Here is an 18,851-nt window from a genome sequence, read left to right on the forward strand (position 1 = left end):
AACAAATGACCAAGAAATGTTACGCTCAATGATTTATATGACGATTTTTAGTTATTTCTAATAAGATTATAAAATATTAAACAATAAGAAACTAATATGCTAGTGTATTATTTAACCACAAAACTATATAATTAACAGACATTTTTAGACTGACCTTGTTAGATATTTCCTAAGTTTCACTAACAGCTAATTCCAACACTGTATGCAATGAAATATCAGTCAGATTCACCAACCAACTAAATAGTAAAATAAAAATTCCCTTCAAACAACCTTATAGGTATAAAATATATATAGGTATAAAAAAATTAGGTTTTTTATAATTATGTAATGAAACCCACAAGGAAAGAATAACATTTGTAGTATTATTTAATCAGTAAAAAACTCCACATCCCTTTAATTAAACAATTAAAATCTTGTACAAGCACTAGTTTAGCTATGAAGACATATTTTGCTCTTTTTCACTTGCACTTATTATATGGTACTCTTTTATGGGCAATTCTAGTGGCACTAAAGAAGTTTTCATGTGTCAAAAAAAAGCTATAATCACTATCTTTTATATAAATATCAGACTCTTGTAAGCCATTTTTTGTTGAACATGGTATACTTACTCTACCTCGTATTTTTATCTTGGTATGCTTACTTTATAATAATGAAAACCTAGATTTATTCAGTGTAAGAGGCATTCCTCATGATCACAGAACTAGATACCCTAACCAAATTGATCTAAGATGTTAGGCTAACTAAAACTCAGCACACATAGCTGTATATTATTGTGTAAAACTTTTCAATAGGCTACCTTTAGGTGTTACAAATACTACTCTGAAACACTTAAAATGTTTTTCTAAATTGGCTAAATGAAAAGGCATTTTATTCAGTTGAAGAAATGTTGTCTTCCAATTTCATATTAGAACAGTGACATGTACTTTTTAGCATAAGTATACAGTAGACACTAACGACTTTGTCAATATATTGTAATGTGGACGACAATAAAAATATTCTTGATTCTTTAAAAATATGAGTTTGTTAAATTTAAAAATAAATGACATAAACCCTAGACCCTGCTGGTCTTAAAAATGTTTCTTTATATTTAAAAATAAAATAAACTTCATCCAGATTGCATGTGAAAAACGTTATATTATATGTACGAGGGTCGTCCATAAAGTAACTGCCGTTTGGGCGTGGCGCGATAAGTAGTGGGGGTAGCGCCACCATTCTCACATCAGTGTGCGCAGCCGTTCAGTACGCTTCTAGCTGTGCAAGGGAGAGCATCGTGCGATCGCGCGTTCTTTTGTTACAACGTAAAAACACGAGCACCGTGATAGAAAATCCCACCAAGTGTGAAGTGCGTGGTGTAATAAGATTTCTCTGGTCGAAAAGTTACACAGCAGCTGAAATTCATCGTGAATTGAGTGCGGTGTATGGCCCAAACATTATGAGCGAAGGTGTAGTCCGTCAATGGGTTCGTTTTTATAAAAATAGAAGAATGAACGTTCACGATGAAGACCGGAGTGGTAGGCCATCTCTCGTCAGTGATGACTTGGTGAACAAAGTGGATGAGAAAATTCGCGAGAACCGTCGCTTCACAATTTCGGAACTTTTCAGATCATTTTCCTGAAATTTCTCAAAGTCTTGTGCATGAGATAGTGACAGAAAAACTAGGCTATCACAAGTTTTGTGCTCGTTGGATTCCAAAAGTGCTCACCGATGATCACAAAATGAAAAGAATGAGTTCTGCCATAGACTTTCTTACTCAGTATGACGTTGAAGGAGAAACATTTTTGAACAGGATCGTTACAGGTACCCTATGTGAATGCCGAAACAAAACAACAGTCAATGCAATGGGGTCATACCGCTTCGCCAAGCAAGCCAAAGAAAGCTCGCCAATTCTTTTCCAGCGAGAAAATTTATGGCTACAGTTTTTTGGGATGCTAAGGACATCTTGCTTGTTGAATTTATGGAGCGTGGTACGACCATTAAAGCTGCAGCTTACTGTGAAACCTTAAAACGGCTACGACGAGTGATTCAAAACAAGCGCCGTGGTCTTCTGACATCTGGTGTTGTTTGTCCATGACAACGCCCGCCCTCATACAACTCAAAGAACAACAGAACTTTTGGAAAAGTTCAAATGGGACATTTTTGACCACCCCCCCTACAGCCCGGACTTGGCTCCCTGTGATTTCCATCTTTTCCCGTTCATGAAACGGTGGCTTCCATCTCAGAGATTTGCGAGTGATGAAGAGCTTCAAAACACTGTTGTGACAGATTGGCTACGTTCTCAGGCAGCAGATTTTTTTAAAGGCAGAATTTTAAAAACTGTTAGAAGATATGATAAGTGCTTGAATTTGTATGGTGAATATGTAGAAAAGTAGAGAAAAGCTGTAGTTTTAACATTTATATAATAAACTTTTTGTATCTCAACTAATTTATTTTTTTATTTCAAAAACAGAGGTTACTTTGTGGACAACCCTCGTACTAATAAGAGAGCTGTGACAGTTTGAATATTTTGACCAAAAACAGTTTTTTTAGCGCAACAAGTGAACAAGGAAACCAATAATTAACTTACCTATATGGATTTGTTGGTCTCATTATGCAGAACTTTGTTGATTTAAGTTTTATTGTACCTCTTATAGTTACTAAGATCCCTTCAGTGTGAATAAAATTTGGAACACCCGTATAGTTTGTACCACTTTATTAGACAAAAGTACATGTTTATGTAAATTTGTAAAAATGTACGCACTTAGTGAAGAGACAATAAAAAAGTATTTTGTGTGAACAGGCAGTAACACAAAACCCTACAACAGTTTAAATATAATTCTGTTCATGTATAATATAACTAAATAGTAAATAATCTATTATAAATGAATTTATAATCAATCTATATTTATAATATGCTAAATACAGCCATCAGCTATCTGTCTACAGATTTGACAAAGTAATTTAGACGAACCCACAGGAAGCAAATTAAAATAAAATCTGACAAAGCCAGTATTGATGTGTAGATTAGTTTTCTTTCCAGCCATATGAATTTAAATGACACTAGAGAATATTTGCACTTTCACAGATGGCGTAAAAAAGCCCATACATTCACATTTCACGTTGTTCCACTTCGAGGGTTAAATCAGCACCACTGAAATGTTGCATTTCTCTAGAAACATTCCTCAAAGGATTATTTATCATAGGGATTTTAGTTTCTGGTGAATGATATTTCTGATAGCTGAATGTTATAAATGAAGCAAACTTTCATACCTCAAAAGTAAGGCATCTGGCTAAGGGACTATAAAAGAAAATGTATGTATGTTTGTATTCATCAACAAACCAAGCAGTAGAATACATAAAATTTATAATTAATATATTGTGTTTAATTACTAAAAATAATTAGGAACCATAAAAGAAAACTATTTTTAGAGAGGTTACAACCTCTTTTTAAAAGTTTGTTCGAGCTTAATTTCAGGTTAACTCATTAAAATGACACAATTTTTTATTCCGTATGAACACTTGAATTATTGTTTAAATAATACAAAACAGATCAATTGTTTTTTTCTGAAACTTTAAAAGAACACATTTCCGATCACAGTTACAATATACCAACCAAAGTTCATCGGCAAACACAACAAAAAACAATTAATTCTTTTACCAAATTAAACACAACTGGGCCTTTTAAAAGTACAGTATGGTTTATTCAATATTAAAGTATAATTAGATTTAATAATTTAGGTTAGTATGTTTTTTTTATTTAAATATTTCAAATACTAATATAATAGCACATCTAGTGTTTTGTATGGAACACTACCATGCAGTTTTCAACTTCTTGGAGATCACTATAACAATTACTTCTATCTATATACAGCAAATGAATACATAACAAATCGAAGTGTGAAAATTTCAACAGATTTATTTAACAAAATGTTGTATTACAAAGAATAAATAAAATATAGAAGAATGGAATAGAAGCTGTGGAGACCTAACACCAAAATACATGCAGTAAAAGCGAGTGGAGGCGACCCACACCAAGCTAACTTTCGGGGAACTTACCGTCAGGTGGGGGATCGGGGGAGGGGGCAATCGGAGGCTCTAGGTGCAGCTTCTTGATGGGAGAGTGGTGGTGGGGAGAAGGCGAGGGTGAGCATCGTTTGACTCCCTGGCCCGGCTCTAGCTTGATCTCCAATGGGAGAGGAGGAGAGTACATCCTCTCGTCCTCTCCCCCCTCCTGCTTCACCTCCTGGGTCTGACCATTCAATATCCTAGCGTGTAAGGTGGCCGCAAGTCTGAGAACAGGTGGTAAACATGAAACACGTTAAGTATGTTTGGTCTAAAATTCTCTATTGTTACTAACTCTATATTGATATAAAATTATAAGTGGGCATAGACTTTCTTAAATCTTGGCAACATTGCAGTTAATGATGTGGAAAGTAAACATATGATCAGCTCAGTGACAGCTGACTCAAGTGAATGTGCAAGTAGCATGACCTGAAGCTTTATGTAGTAGTGAAATTGTTAGATATACAGTGAAAACCAATTTAAAATTAAAATTGACAATGGTAAATTTTTGAAATGAACATTAATTTGACATTTTTAAGTTTACATTATTTTTATACTTAAAATACAGTCAACTCTCGATTCTCCATGTTAATCAACGGCAAGCCTCCCATCATTAACCGAAAAATATGGTAAAAAAAGGGAGCCATTAACAATGTCAAACTAGTAATTAATTGCTAAACAAAATGGTCTCCCATTAAACTGACCTAATAAGAGCATTTGTAATACATTTATGTCATCTATTTAGCTGAGAAAAAAAACAATTTACACAATTTGATACCAACGAAAATTAATAAATAATGTACAATTTAATTGATAAATTATAATGACTTATTTTGTAGGAAGAAATCGATCATTGTTTTTTGTTTTTGCAGCAGCTAATTTCCTTATTGACTAACATAACTTCTGCAAAACAAGTTTGCCACAAAGCAAACAGTCTTCCTACCCCTCCAAATGACTTGACAAACACTCAACACAATTTATTGTTGCTCTGTACGTGACCTTGGACTCAGATGGCAAACCCTCTTCAAACCATTAATAACATTAGGGTGAGTCTAAAAATAGTCGCAACCAAAATACTTACTACTCATGAACAGGTACAAGACACAGGCTACATGTGTCTGTCTGTGTGTTGTTATTACCCTTTTTCACATACTTTTTCGTACAATTTTTCTTTGCCGAAATTTCTTACCCCGGTTATTCTGCAACACAGTTGTTCCGCCCCCAGAAAATCGGATGTTCACTGTCTCATAATAAGAAAATAAAAAATTGTATTTTTGTAATTAACAAAATTAATAAAAATTAACATTAACACTGCTAATTTTATAAAGTTGTTTTATTCAAAATGCAGATTACAATAGCTACTGAAAAAAGAGATGTAAAAACTCCCAATTCATTACTACATAGACAAGAATGAATTCAAAGATGGTGCATGTCCAACCATGGAATTTGACTGAGCGTCATATTGAACTGAATCTTTCAGTATGCAGATACAATTTCTCTGTTATCTGTTATGGAGATGCAAAAATGTCTTTTTGTATGTCTATCTGAGATAAAACGAGCTGCAGACTTGAAATTACGCATGCAACCTCAGCAACCTCTGTTACACAACACATGGTGTGATGTAATAAACAATAGTTAAAACCCAAATTTAGGCATTTTAAAAACAATAACTCTTAGAACAGCATTATTTAAAAGAAACTAAAAATATGTAAATAATAACAAGTAAACTAGTATGCTCTATTCCAACTGTATGTCAAATTTGATAATGGCCTGTTTGTTTAGTGACAACCGACACCTATTCATACATATAAATTTTAGAACAACCACTTTATGACAAGAAGTATTTTAATTACAAAAAAATAAACAAGATTAAACTTATTCCAAACTTTGTGTCAACATGAGAGCTTTTGCTTACACCCCACAGACATCATCCTGGATATCCGCAATTCCCAATAAACTATGTTTACTATTTTCTATTTCGAAATAGTTGAAATGGGGTTACATACCAATTTTCAATCCCATAAGTTAACTTGTTCGAAATTTATCGTGGATACAGACAAAAACAGAAATCTGATTTCGTTATTAATTATCTGTTGGGAGACTCCTAAATACTCAGCCAATTAAACTTCGCAATGGCTAATTTTAAATACTCAAATACTTTAGGTCACAAACCCTCGATTTTACAATTAATAAATTTATTTTAACATTTAGTACAACTTCTGCACATAAGTAGACATAAACTAGATCACTTGCTTCTGCAAAACCATGTAAACAAATATAAACCTACATTATTTAGTGGTTAACATAATTAAAAAACACTATTCATTAATATGGAACAAGGAAATCAATATAATTTTATTAATTCCACTAGGTCTCGATTAACCAAAACCCGATTAAAATTTCTGAGTTAACCAAATCAATTTTGTTTTTAAACATTTCACTTAAATACAATGATAAAATATAGAATAATAAAAAATTTCCAACGTACTCATAAAGTAGTATTATAGACTAGCAGGCAAAACTACACTCTTAATGCACATTTTCAACAATGCATTAACTTTGTAACATCTGAATCTTTGTTCAACTGAATTATCTCTGTCAATCAAATTTGGTTACAAGACTAGTAGAGCTGGAAACTGTGTCTGTCCTTTGTCTAACATTATCATCCAAGTACAGTTTGTGGTACTTACCCTTCAACTGGTTCCTCCCTAGCAAACGGCTTGGAGTCAGAGAAGTAGGACTCGCTGTATGGCTTCATCTCTGCTCTGGGCAACTGGACGGGTGCGTAACGACAGGCAGGACTGGATGATACCTGGACATTGCATACATTTGTAGTTTGGCACACAAACAGATAACATTTCTGCTGTTAAAACTTATCTGATACAAGAATTCTTCAACTAGGGCAACTTCTCTGACATTGTTTCCTAAATCTTTGATATATCGAGCCTAATTCATCCTAATCTCACTCAAAAGTCATTTATACTTATCAGGTATTCCCAGAATACACATTTCCTACAGTAAAATTCCCTGAGATTTCTAGGTGTTTTAGATCAAACTGCAGGAATTTTCAAAGATAAATTGAGGATTTAAATATAATTTGGTGAAAAGCAACAACTTTTACTAGTACAGGGTGAGGCAGTGAAACGGCACGATTTCGATAGTGGTTGTCGAGCGCGGAGGGGGGTTGCGAGAGTGGGGGAAGTGATCTTGGGCGTCTAGAGTGGTGGAAGTTTCAGTAGCCATGGAGCGTTGGTCGAGTGCGCAACGTGCATATGCCGTAAAGGCATATTACAAAAACGCGGATAGTGTGGTTGGTGCTCAACGCGCCTTTCGTCGTGAATTCAACCTGCCGCCACGGGCTCCCGTGCCATCAAGGAAAGCCATTCTCCTTTGGGTTAAAACCTTTGAAGATACTGCTAGCACAACAAAGAAAAGAGGCGGCAGCACAAAAACAATCCGGACACCCGAGAACATTAATCGTGTGCGCGAAGCGTTGGGACGAACTCCGCGAAAATCCGCGAGACGGCACAGCGCAGAACTTGGTCTCAGCAATCGATCAGTAAGACGGATTTTGAAGAGAGACCTTCACTATCATCCATACAAAATTCAGGTAGTGCAAGCCCTTAAACCAATTGACTACAATAACCGTATACGCTTTTGCCAGTCAATGCTTAACGTTATTGAACGAAATGAAGAAAGAGTGCATAACTTATGGATGAGTGATGAAGCCCACTTTCATCTTAGTGGGTACGTAAATAAGCAAAACTTCAGATATTGGTCCTCAGATAACCCGCAAGAACTTCATGAAAAACCTCTCCATTCTGAAAAAGTAACAGTCTGGTGCGCAATGTCATCTCGTGGAATCGTGGGGCCCTATTTTTTTTTAAGATGAAGATGGCAACACAGTGACGGTAAACTCTGGACGTTATACTGACCATTTTTGGTCTGCCTGGAATTGATCGACATGATCCAGATGCTGAAACACTCTTCCAGCAAGATGGTGCAACAAGCCATACTGCTAATGTCTCAATGGAATTGCTCAGACTTGCATTTCCACGACGTCTAATCAGCAGGAATTGCGATTTCCCCTGGCCTGCCCGTTCACCAGATCTGACGGCACCAGACTTTTTTCTTTGGGGCTACCTCAAGTGCAAAGTCTTCCAGGAAAATCCACCAAGAACAAAAGAAGACCTGAAGGAGCGAATTTCGACAGGAAATTAACAACATTCCAGTACAGATGCTACGAAACGTCATGGGACAATTTCATCTCAGGCTTAGACAATGTGTGCAAAACCAAGGACGACACCTCACTGACACCATATTTAAAAAATGATTGTTTTTAAGTTAAATCTTTAATTTCCACTCTTGTACTTGAGATCCATGTTCAACTATTATGATTTTACTTGTAAATAAATCTTTGGTGGTTTTACAAAATCGTGCCGTTTCACTGCCTCACCCTGTACTTTAAGCCATAATAGTAGTTTCATGCAGTGCCTGAAAAAATTAAACCATATAAAACCATACTTACAAAATAGCCAAGTATGAATATATATTTTTTATTATTTGTTGACACAATGTTCAGTGTCTCTAAGTCAAAAAAAGAGAGCCACTAGTATAAGATATCTCATTTTGGTAAAGAATTCATTTCCTCTTCTAGGGCTTAAATTTTGTTATTGGTTTCCTCAAGTAAAGTTCTTTTTTTATCAATAATTCATTAATTCTATCAGCAGTACACTTCTAAACAGTTCTGTCCAAGAAAATATACAGCAGGCTCTCAGCAATGTATGCACATAAATTATTACAATATATTATTACAAGCAAAATATTGTTTACAAAATTACTATAGTTTGTCAATTAAGTTATCTATATATGGCTTTAAAAACACAAAGTACAGCAAATACATGTTTTAGTGATCTGTAATAAATTTGTGTACTGCTGATCAGCTGTTAACAACTACGCAGAGGATCTTCGTAAATTCAATTGTCAACTCATATTGATCAGATTCCTGAATCCAAATATTTTTGTGATTCAGAGGATTCGAGATTCGGTATTCGATTTAGACATGTCAATACTTTTAACGAGGACGTTAAAAGATCCTTCCTCTTTTAAACTTGAAATTTTCAACAAAAGGAAGACAAAATATTTGGTATCAAAGGAATTAAGGAAATTCCAGTGAAATTTTTTCCCAAGTTTTCAGAATTTTCCCTGAGCAATGGAGCCCTGCTTATATAGCAGGAATGTTGAATATCTAAAAAGTCAAATCAAATATGAAATGATATAGTATTTGAGTTGAAAAAACTTTAAGCTAAAACAGAATAAGTAACTGGGACTGTTTGTTTTCACTGCTAGTACTGGCCAAGATAATACAGATGTGAGTACAATAATCTTAACACTGTGTTTAAGTTGACACTCAACCTTTGCTTTTCAATTATTTATGAATGCTTTCAAAGATTATAACTTATACTAATTTTCAGTTATAATCAGAATAAATATATTGTGCAGGGGAATTTGGTGCTAAAACAGTCAAATTAGTAGCACTTGTTAAAGAACAAATATAAAAAAGTCTACCTGAATTTGTGATAATTTATAAGTGTTTATTAATAATACAAGTCTGAAAGTAAAATATGATTCACTGTAACTATTTGAATTGGCACCAAAGACAAAACACACATGTGCGCCGACTCCTGGCATGCCTTGCGCTGCTATTAGAGTTGTTACTGTTGTGTCCTGTTTACATTGTCAGTTTACAATGTTTAAGACAATTAATCAGCCCATTGATAATGAAGTAAGAGCAATGATACGGTTTATGTTTGTAAGAAACATTTCAGCAGCGGAAATTCATCAGTAGATTACTGAATTTTACAGTCCTAACATAATGAATGACAGTAAAGTGCACAAGTGGGTGCGAACTTTTAATGAAGAACGAAAAAAATGTGCATTATGAACCACATTCTGGCGGACCATCCATAAATTCAGACAATTTGGTCAATGAGATTGATGAAAACATTCGTGAAGATCAACAATTCACTATTTCAGATTTAGAAATGGATTTCCTGAATGTGTGTAGAACAACTTTGTACAGAATTGTGTCTAAACATTTGAATTTTCGAAAATTGAGCACCCGTTGGCTTCCCAGGCTGCTTACTAAGTCCCAACGAATGAAAAGAATGCCTTCTGTTCTTGCTTTTTTTTTATCGATATCATAAGGCAGATGACAGTCTTTTAGACCATATTGCCACAGAGGATGAGACATGTGTTTCTCACATAACCCCTGAGTCTAAATGTCAGACAATGGAATGGTGTCACACATTATCGGCAGTCAAGGTTAAGGTATAGCAGACAATCTCAACACGCAAAGTTATGGCGACCGTGTTCTGGAATAGATATGGAGTATTGTTAGTCAACTTTATGGAAAGTGGAAAAAAACTATCAATAAAGCCGCCTACTGCGCTATCCTGACTAAAGTTCGACATGCAACCCAGAATAAGCGACGTGGTCTTCTGTCGTCTGGAGTGTTGTTGTTGCATGACAATGCCAGACTCCATACTGAGAAAGAAACACAAACTCTAATCAAGTAATTTGGATGGGAACATTGGACTACCTACTGTATAGTCCAGAATTAGTGCTAAGTGATTTGGTAGTTCCACTACCTAAAAGAGTTTCTTGGTGGCAAGTGCTTCAACACTGATAATGAAGTGAAAGTAGCAGTTAAAGACTGGTTATCTTCACAGTCGGCAGATTTCTATAACTTAGGCATTCAAAATCTTGTTGAATGATATGATAAATGTTTAAATAAGTATGGAAATTATGTATTTCATTTATATAGAATGTAAATAAAACAATTATTTTGGAAAAAAATTGAATTTTGGAATAACCCTTGTATAACAGAAAAATATGTGCTGTGAAGTTGAATCAAAAATATATTTTAAAATTATAAATTTTTTAAAAGAATAAAGGTTTTTTATTTCAAAACTAGCCGTTGCCCGCGGCTTCGCACGCAACCGTTGAAAACAGTACACTATATTCACTTATTCTTTTTCTATCACATTCGAAACATTGCTGAGATAATTGATAGTCGTTCCTTCGTGAGCCTCTTGGGCGCATTATGAAGGTATGTACCATATTCCTGCCTCTATCTTTTGTGGTTTTTGCTAGGTGTTGATAAGTTATTCAGAACAATTAATGTATATGGATGAATCTCGGTAAACTAATTAGGTTATAAAGAATCAAATTCGGTCTGTTAAAATTAATTTTCTGTCTAAGATATTTCCAGTATTATTTAGGAGTGTGCCTTCAAGAAAATGTATCAAAGAAACCCAATTTCGATCATAAAGTGTCTTCTTTCGGCTCTTTTCATTTACCTTTGATGTAACCAAATTCGATTACCTTATGTGCAAACATTCACGGATTTGTACAATGAGGTTGTTTTCATAATAGCGTTTAATAGTATTTTCATTGCATTAGATAGTTTATTGATCATTGGTGCAATCTGAATTTTAAATTAGGCAATGACGTCTTCTATGCAACCTGCATTACACTACTGATCAAGCACTTTACAATAAAAATGTTCTAAATTTTAAATGTAAACAAATGTTTCTGCCTCTTTGATGAACTTTAGCTGAAAGTATTAACAGCTGTTAAGTATCAGTTCGCTTTGTATTACATGTCGTAGCGCAGTCAGTCGGATCCAATAGAAAACACTCCAACATCAACAACAATTTATAATTAAAAAATTAATTAAATAAACTATTTAAATTGGACCAAATTGTGAATCTAAACCATTCTCGAATTCCACTGAAAACACAAAAAATGTCATCAAAATCGGTCCAATAGTTTCTGAGTCTATAAAAGACATACACACAAACATTCATTTGTATATATATATATATATATATATATAGATGATTTATATTCTTACCTCTTTATTTTGTGTTTCATTCTTTCCTACATCGTTACACAATTAAAAAAAATAGCAATGATCAATAACTATCAGATGGAGTAGTGTTCACCAGGAGGCTAGGATTGTATATGGTGCACTCTTGTAGTGATCCTGTATTGGACTACTAAAAACTGCTTGCTTATGATTTGTGTACAATTCAGAAGTTTCCATTGATGCGTTTGAAACCAAACAAATAAAAATTTCATGTCTTGTTGATTTCACTATTGACTTAGCAGTTCAACTGATACTTAAAATTCAATAGTTTTTTCAAATAAACCAAAAACTGGACTATAACCGGGTAATAAATTAAATTGTGAATAATTATCATTGTCATAATATAACACTTATTAATATACTGACTGTAGTATGGCGGGGTTGAGGACCGGGTGGACTGACTCGTTCAGGGCGAGGGGGCGGGTTGGCATTCACCATGGAGCTGGGTGTGGTGACAGCTGTACTCATGTCTACAGCAGCGTTTATTATACTCTACAAAAGAACTTGGTGTAAATCTGAGATCATTGTCACTATGTGACTTTACTGTATGTTAGCACTATAAACTGCAATAACAATAGAAGAAAAACAAGATTTTAAAGATAATTTCACATATGTTAATCTAATTTGATTAAAATTAAAGTAATTAACCCTACAACTGATAAGCATCACAATCATGATTCACTATAAGTGTGTATATTCTGAATTATTATTAAATTTTAAGTATTGTGAATATTTTGCAACTGATATTGTGTTTAAGGATAAAAACCTAATATGTGTTTAAACATAAAAGAATTTTACTCAAATTTTCATTTTTGACATTTAGAACTAAAGGACACACATTTAAATTTTGTTAAGTTTTATTTTTACATGTTATTATTTCTTGTAATTTACTGAAAATTATATAAAATACTTAGTATTTTGTGTTACAAATTTATTTTTAATAATTTTATAGAAAACCTCTTGCAAATATGAAAATTAAAGCTTAACAGTTGGGATAAAAAAGGCCAGCATGAAAATAAAGTTTGGTCAATCAATTATTATATGATGGCTATGGAGAGAAACACAAAGGTGAAGATTATGCTCAAGACTACTTAAGCAACCTTGCAATTGGGCCTAAATTACCTGATTTGATATTTCCAAAGTGCGTTCAATCTCAGTGCTGACCAGATCTCCGATAGTGCGGGTCTGGACCAAACTGCCATTGTGAACCATTCCATTCTGAGCAGCAAGTTTCTCTTGCGAGAGATGTCTACGTAAGGCCAATTTAGCAGGAGATACCTAAAAAAATCCATTTTTGATTAAAACGTAATAATTTTATAGGTTTGAAAGTTTTTCATTACTTTTAAGAAAGTACTTAAACTTTGAAGATGTTTGTATAGATCAGTGGTGATGTTACGGCCTCAATGAATTATTATCTTGATATTTAACGAAAATCAAAATGTGCAAAACACTTAACGCAGGCACTACACTTACATATTATTTACATTACACAAACATAGATATTCACTCAGGCAGATCATATCTCTAATAAACCAGATAAGCTATACCCTCTACATTCCAGACAGCATTACAGTACAACCCCGATAAGTCAACCCCCGTTAATCCGGAAGTCCGGCTAACCCGGACCGATTTTCAATTAAAAAATGAAAAATCAGACAAACATTTCAATAATAAAAACGTAATATTTTTGAGTGGTATAGTATCCGTGAATCGATGTTGCATCAGTGATGGGACTGTACGACAGTAAGTGTGTGACTCATGGCACACGGCGGCCGAGTGGCAGTCATTGTCCCGGATTCTCGGAAACAATAACAGACGCGTATTTCCCCAAATCCTCTCTGAAGTCGATGAAAATGACATTACTCTGTGGTTAGGGGCAGACAATAACGGAGGCTATGAGCCACTTACTGACGAGGAAGTGATCGCGTCGTTTTTACCTGATGCTAATGAATCAGACGCTGAGGAGGCAGACGGGGACATTGAAGATCCAGTGAGGAGTCATGGAGATGCAGTGACCAAACTAAACGAACTAATGGCTTATTTCGGGGAACTAATGGTTTATTTCGAGCGGCAGGCAGAAACATCGCCGGCTGAACTGCTCATGTTGAAGAGACTGTGGGATCGCACAGCACGCAAGCGGCAGACGACATTGGCACAACCAAAGCTGACTGAGTTTTTTTACCAGGAAATGAACAGTTATAAATGTACTGTAAGGATTAATAATAATTAAATGTGCATATGTTTAATGTTTTCACAATTATAATGGAGATTATCTGTAAGTATACCGTATTTTATTAATTTTTACCTAATTCTCCGGCTAACCCGGATTTACGTTAACCCGGATCGGCCGCGGTCCCGATTAATCCGACTTATCGAGGTTCCACTGTACTAATGTTAATGTAAACTCCATTAAATTCTGTGGCAACTTTATATTACAGTTGTGGAAACTGGCAAGTCACTGGACAATGAAATGTCATAGTCCCTTTGATGAAAATAGACCTTATTGAGGTAGACACACGCACTGTTATATGGCGCTCGGCCAGGCCCAAACACTGATTCTTGTGCTGGTTAAGTGGTGGGCATTTGAAATTACACTGTTCACGTAGGTTCATGCTGGAAGAATTTGTCCAAGCAAAAATAAAATAAAAAATAGTAAGCAACCAACATTAGTGAAAAAACAAAGAAAATTATTAGGCCTAAGTTCACTGCAAAATTTTTTTATGTAACTAAACATTTTTAAACGGAGCATTTTGTTTCTTTAAATTTTATATAACAATGTAGAGGAATAATTATTTTAAGCAATGTTTCAAATTTCATTGCTCTATCATAAACAAAGAAAATGTTATTAAGGTATAACTAAACACTTACATTTTCACCTAAATTAATTGGTGCTACCAGACCTGCAGAGACTCACATGGGTTAATTACCTCAATGGGTTAATTTGGATGCAATCACTCTGAACCAATCCCAACCGAAGATTTCATAATAAGCTAAGGTATTTCCTTGCTTGGTGAATTAATTAACTAGTGATTATTAAACTCTCTAAATGAAAAAGATGACAAGACAAATATTGGAATTAATATCTTTCATGTAATCTTAATATCAATAAATTGTAATATTACTTGTGAGTAATTTCTTGTGAGTTGAGCTATACCTTATTAAAGAACATACTGTTAAATATCAGCATTAAGTACACTGCTAGGACTGACCTGGGTGTAGTCAGGCTGCGAGGGAGTGGTCCGAGGACCCCAGCTGCCTCGACCCTGACTCTGCAGCTGGGAGCGATTCTGCTGATCCTCGTTGAGAACAGTAGTGATGATGCTCTTGAGTCGATCCTCGAAGTTGGCAACCCTGGGTGGCTCCTGGGCTCGGCTGTTGTTGAACACCAGTGCTGGCTGAGCTGTGCGAGAGCTTGGTCTACTGGTCGGCAGGGGGCGCTGTGCCACTCGCACCACTTCGCTAGGAGCACGGATCTTCCCTGCCTCTATCTGTCGGCCCTTTTCCAGGATCTTCTGGGCTAGGATCTCCGGGTTGTTCTCCTCAATCTTTCCCACATCCGGAACGTCAGGCCAGTCCTGGGACCGTGAGCGGTGATCCCGGGACTTGCGCTGTGGCTTGCTGCTGCTCGTTACTTGCTTGTCCCCACTTGGCTTCACAATACCCTAAAAATGAAATAAATATTTTACTTTGTAAGAAGTTAGTTGAACAACAACTATTATATTTACTTGTTTAATTCCCATTTACAAGATATGTTGAAAATGTATTATTATATAAACTGACCATAACAATAAACTCATCAATTTCTCATTAGTCAAGCCTATCAAATCAAACATTCTCTACATAAATACCTAGCCCTTTGTTTATATTTTTACTAGTCAATTGCAATATGGTTCTTTAAAAAATATTCTTTTTTAATCCTGGACACTCAATCTGTTACAGATTTACTGAACGTCTTATGCAGTCACGTATGATACAAGTGACTCAACTAACTACTACAGTACTGAAATTGAGCAGGAATTAATTTGGTCTCTATAAATTAATTCTGCATATATCATAACTTTTTTATCATTGCTGACTTAAGTTTTAGCTGCAATAAATCACTTATTTTGAATGCCACTGACTCGGATTTTCACAAATGTTTTGAAAACATGGAAGAATTGTGAGTACTTACATTTTGTGATGGTAATGGATTTTTCTCCATATTGGTTATTTCTGATTCTAGCCTTGTGATTTGTGACTGCAGCTTCTTGCGCTGACTCATGGTGTTCATGATCTCTTTGAGCAACTGGTCTCGGGTGAGTGGTATAGGCAGACCTGCTTGACGCGCACTTGCGTTCAGCTCAGACTGCCTATCCGCGTGCAGCTTCGTGTTCTGCTCTTCCAGGTTCGACAACTATTTTACAAAATTAATAACTTTCAGTAAAAATAACAAAAAACTAACATCTCACATTTTGTATGTATATTTTACATTTTACAATTTAGTAATATTTTACATTTTACAATTTAGTAATATTCAGGGTGACCAATCAAAACCTTTTTACAAATTTCCCCTTTTCCCCCGGTTTTACCAGCTAAAATTTTCTAATTCTCTAGTTTATATTCAAACCAAATAAACAACTGTAATACTACATCTAACCCTTAAGCCATGTGCAACGGTGACTGTTTATCATCACCAGCTAGCTGTATTTGCAAGAAATGCCACAAAGCCGATGTGGTCTAGCAAATTTCCTTGTTAGCTATATGCGAAAAATTCTGTGATAATTAAACTCTACCACCAATTTTAAGATCCTTAGTTTTTATCTCTGTGTCTTTTAATACATCGACATCCTGTAAACCTAATATTTTTTTTCCTTTCTGAGATGTTTGAAAAATACATTCAATTAGAAAAATAAAGAAAACACAATGCAACCATGGGAAGGTCTGCAATCCAGCATTGCGAGTCAGAGGTCTTTAGGTAACTGTATGTATGAAACCACGAGACCTAATAAGTCTGGAACTTATTTGCATTTCCAAAGGGTTGAGTTCTGGCTGGTTTATAACCTCACTAAAATGTGTCACTTAAATCTGGACATTATGAATGTCCAGAAGCGGCACATCACTAACCGTAAATATCAAGATCCTAGGGTGCAAGGGTAATTTGATAGGTCTAGTCTATTGCAGGAGATGACTGTTGGAGTTGATAGAGTTCGTCCCCTAAGAGTCATAGGTTCTTGCCAGCCTAAACATAAGGGTGTGCCACCCCCTGCCTGCTTTGACTGGAGAGGCTGGTTGAGAGCCGGCTTTCCCTTCTTCCGAGGGAACATGACTTGAGATTAGTGCCCTAAATTTTCCTCATGAATCTCGACAGGAGGTGGTCCTTACCCCAACCTTACCCATCCAGAATATCCTGTCACTCCGAATATTCTAGATGGTCTCCAAAGGTCCTTAAAGCAGCAATAGGTGCAATTTTCTAAACTTCTTGTCCTAAGAGAACGAACAAACTTATTTGTATTTGAGATTCATCTTCCAAACTTCACTAGTTGCAATATTTTGAAATTTTGATTTTAAAAACTTATTTTAAAAATTCTTGCTGGTATTGGAATCAAGTGAAAAGAGCTGTGATGTTGAGTATCGGAAGTATCTGAGTATCGATCCATTTGTAGTAAAAATTCCAGAGACATTACCGCACATGTTTTCCCAGAGCCTGAAATTTATGCATAATCGACACTTTTCCAGATTCTTGTCATTGGTGGCAGCCCTGGTTACAGTCCCGCAAAAATATCGTTGCTCCGAATTTATACCATTGCCGACCAATATATAAAGAATGTATCGGAAAGTTATCTGTTACAGAAGTTCTCAAAGCGTGGTTAATTCACAATCTGCAGAATATGTAGACACCAGTACAGAACAGTACCTTCCATAGTTGCCCCAGAATATGACTATAATTATTAATGTTATCAATTACTGGCTCTTCAATATTAAATTTAGTGTTTGCTATTAAGATAATGCAAGAATATAATCGCTCCATCATGACAAAACAACTACAAAGTAAATAAACACACAAAAGGCTGAGGTACAAGTTACATGATGTTCGTTAGATTATAGTAGTGGGACTATGAAACAACATGACATAAGGCACCTCATACATGTTGGGCTATTTGGTTTGAACAATTTGAATCGTCCGACCGATCATCACATGTGAGGAGAAGTAATTCAAATAAATAGTTGTTCAGGGAACTGATATGATTTCCACCACCTGTCGTTGAACCAATGTTGATCTGTTGATGAAAACTGACGTGCATAGTAGATTCGGCCGTGTTAGTTTTAATGGCTGAAACTGCCCTCCAGTTCTTATAAACAACTGTGCGACATTGGTTGCGACAGCATTCACGATAACACTTGTGTCCAATTATTCATGATTTTTTCTGTCGGACAAAAACAAATTCCACAACTTTTTGCCAGTGTAAACTCAGCTAGTTTAGTTGAGGTTTGGAAACCTCAACCATGATACCGAAACATAACATAACTTTCTTTGTTTTAACCTATAATATCTGACGACCAATCAGAATGTGCGTGTGTGTAGAACAATCATTCATATACCAAACTGAGACCTTGCCTGCGATACAAACGGTAAGTGATGACTATTGGAGTGGCAACTTTATAAGTTGTGATCTTTGTATTATACATATGGAGAATGCTCGATACTGGTCGGTACAGACATGAGCGGCAGGGCAGTACCGCATGGTGCTGCTGATCCACCGCCAACTCCAGACATTAAATTTTTCTCCTGCCGCTCAGTCCTCAGCTAATTCTATCTTTTCTGTGCATCATGCCAGATCCAAACGCTCCTTCTCGGCTGCACTTGTTGTCTCAAACCTACTATTTTCTTCTCCAAAGGTCT

The 18,851-nt window shown here is 35.5% G+C and overlaps 1 protein-coding gene across 3 annotated transcripts in view; it reads right to left on the reverse strand.

Moving 5' to 3' along the window:
• LOC124354635 (histone-lysine N-methyltransferase, H3 lysine-79 specific) overlaps positions 1 to 18,851 on the reverse strand; it is a 109,995-nt gene that overhangs the window by 14,317 nt on the left and 76,827 nt on the right. For all 3 annotated transcript variants that reach the window (XM_046805251.1, XM_046805252.1, XM_046805253.1), the window contains 6 exons: positions 16,143 to 16,364; positions 15,181 to 15,633; positions 13,094 to 13,249; positions 12,338 to 12,463; positions 6,729 to 6,850; positions 4,033 to 4,265 (listed from right to left, as the gene is read on the reverse strand). In XM_046805251.1, coding sequence (XP_046661207.1) covers positions 4,033 to 4,265; positions 6,729 to 6,850; positions 12,338 to 12,463; positions 13,094 to 13,249; positions 15,181 to 15,633; positions 16,143 to 16,364 — 1,312 coding nt within the window. The remainder of the gene's footprint in view (positions 1 to 4,032; positions 4,266 to 6,728; positions 6,851 to 12,337; positions 12,464 to 13,093; positions 13,250 to 15,180; positions 15,634 to 16,142; positions 16,365 to 18,851) is intronic.

Source organism: Homalodisca vitripennis, chromosome 2, assembly GCF_021130785.1.
Source record: "Homalodisca vitripennis isolate AUS2020 chromosome 2, UT_GWSS_2.1, whole genome shotgun sequence".
In the NCBI taxonomy this organism is placed as follows: domain Eukaryota; kingdom Metazoa; phylum Arthropoda; class Insecta; order Hemiptera; family Cicadellidae; genus Homalodisca; species Homalodisca vitripennis.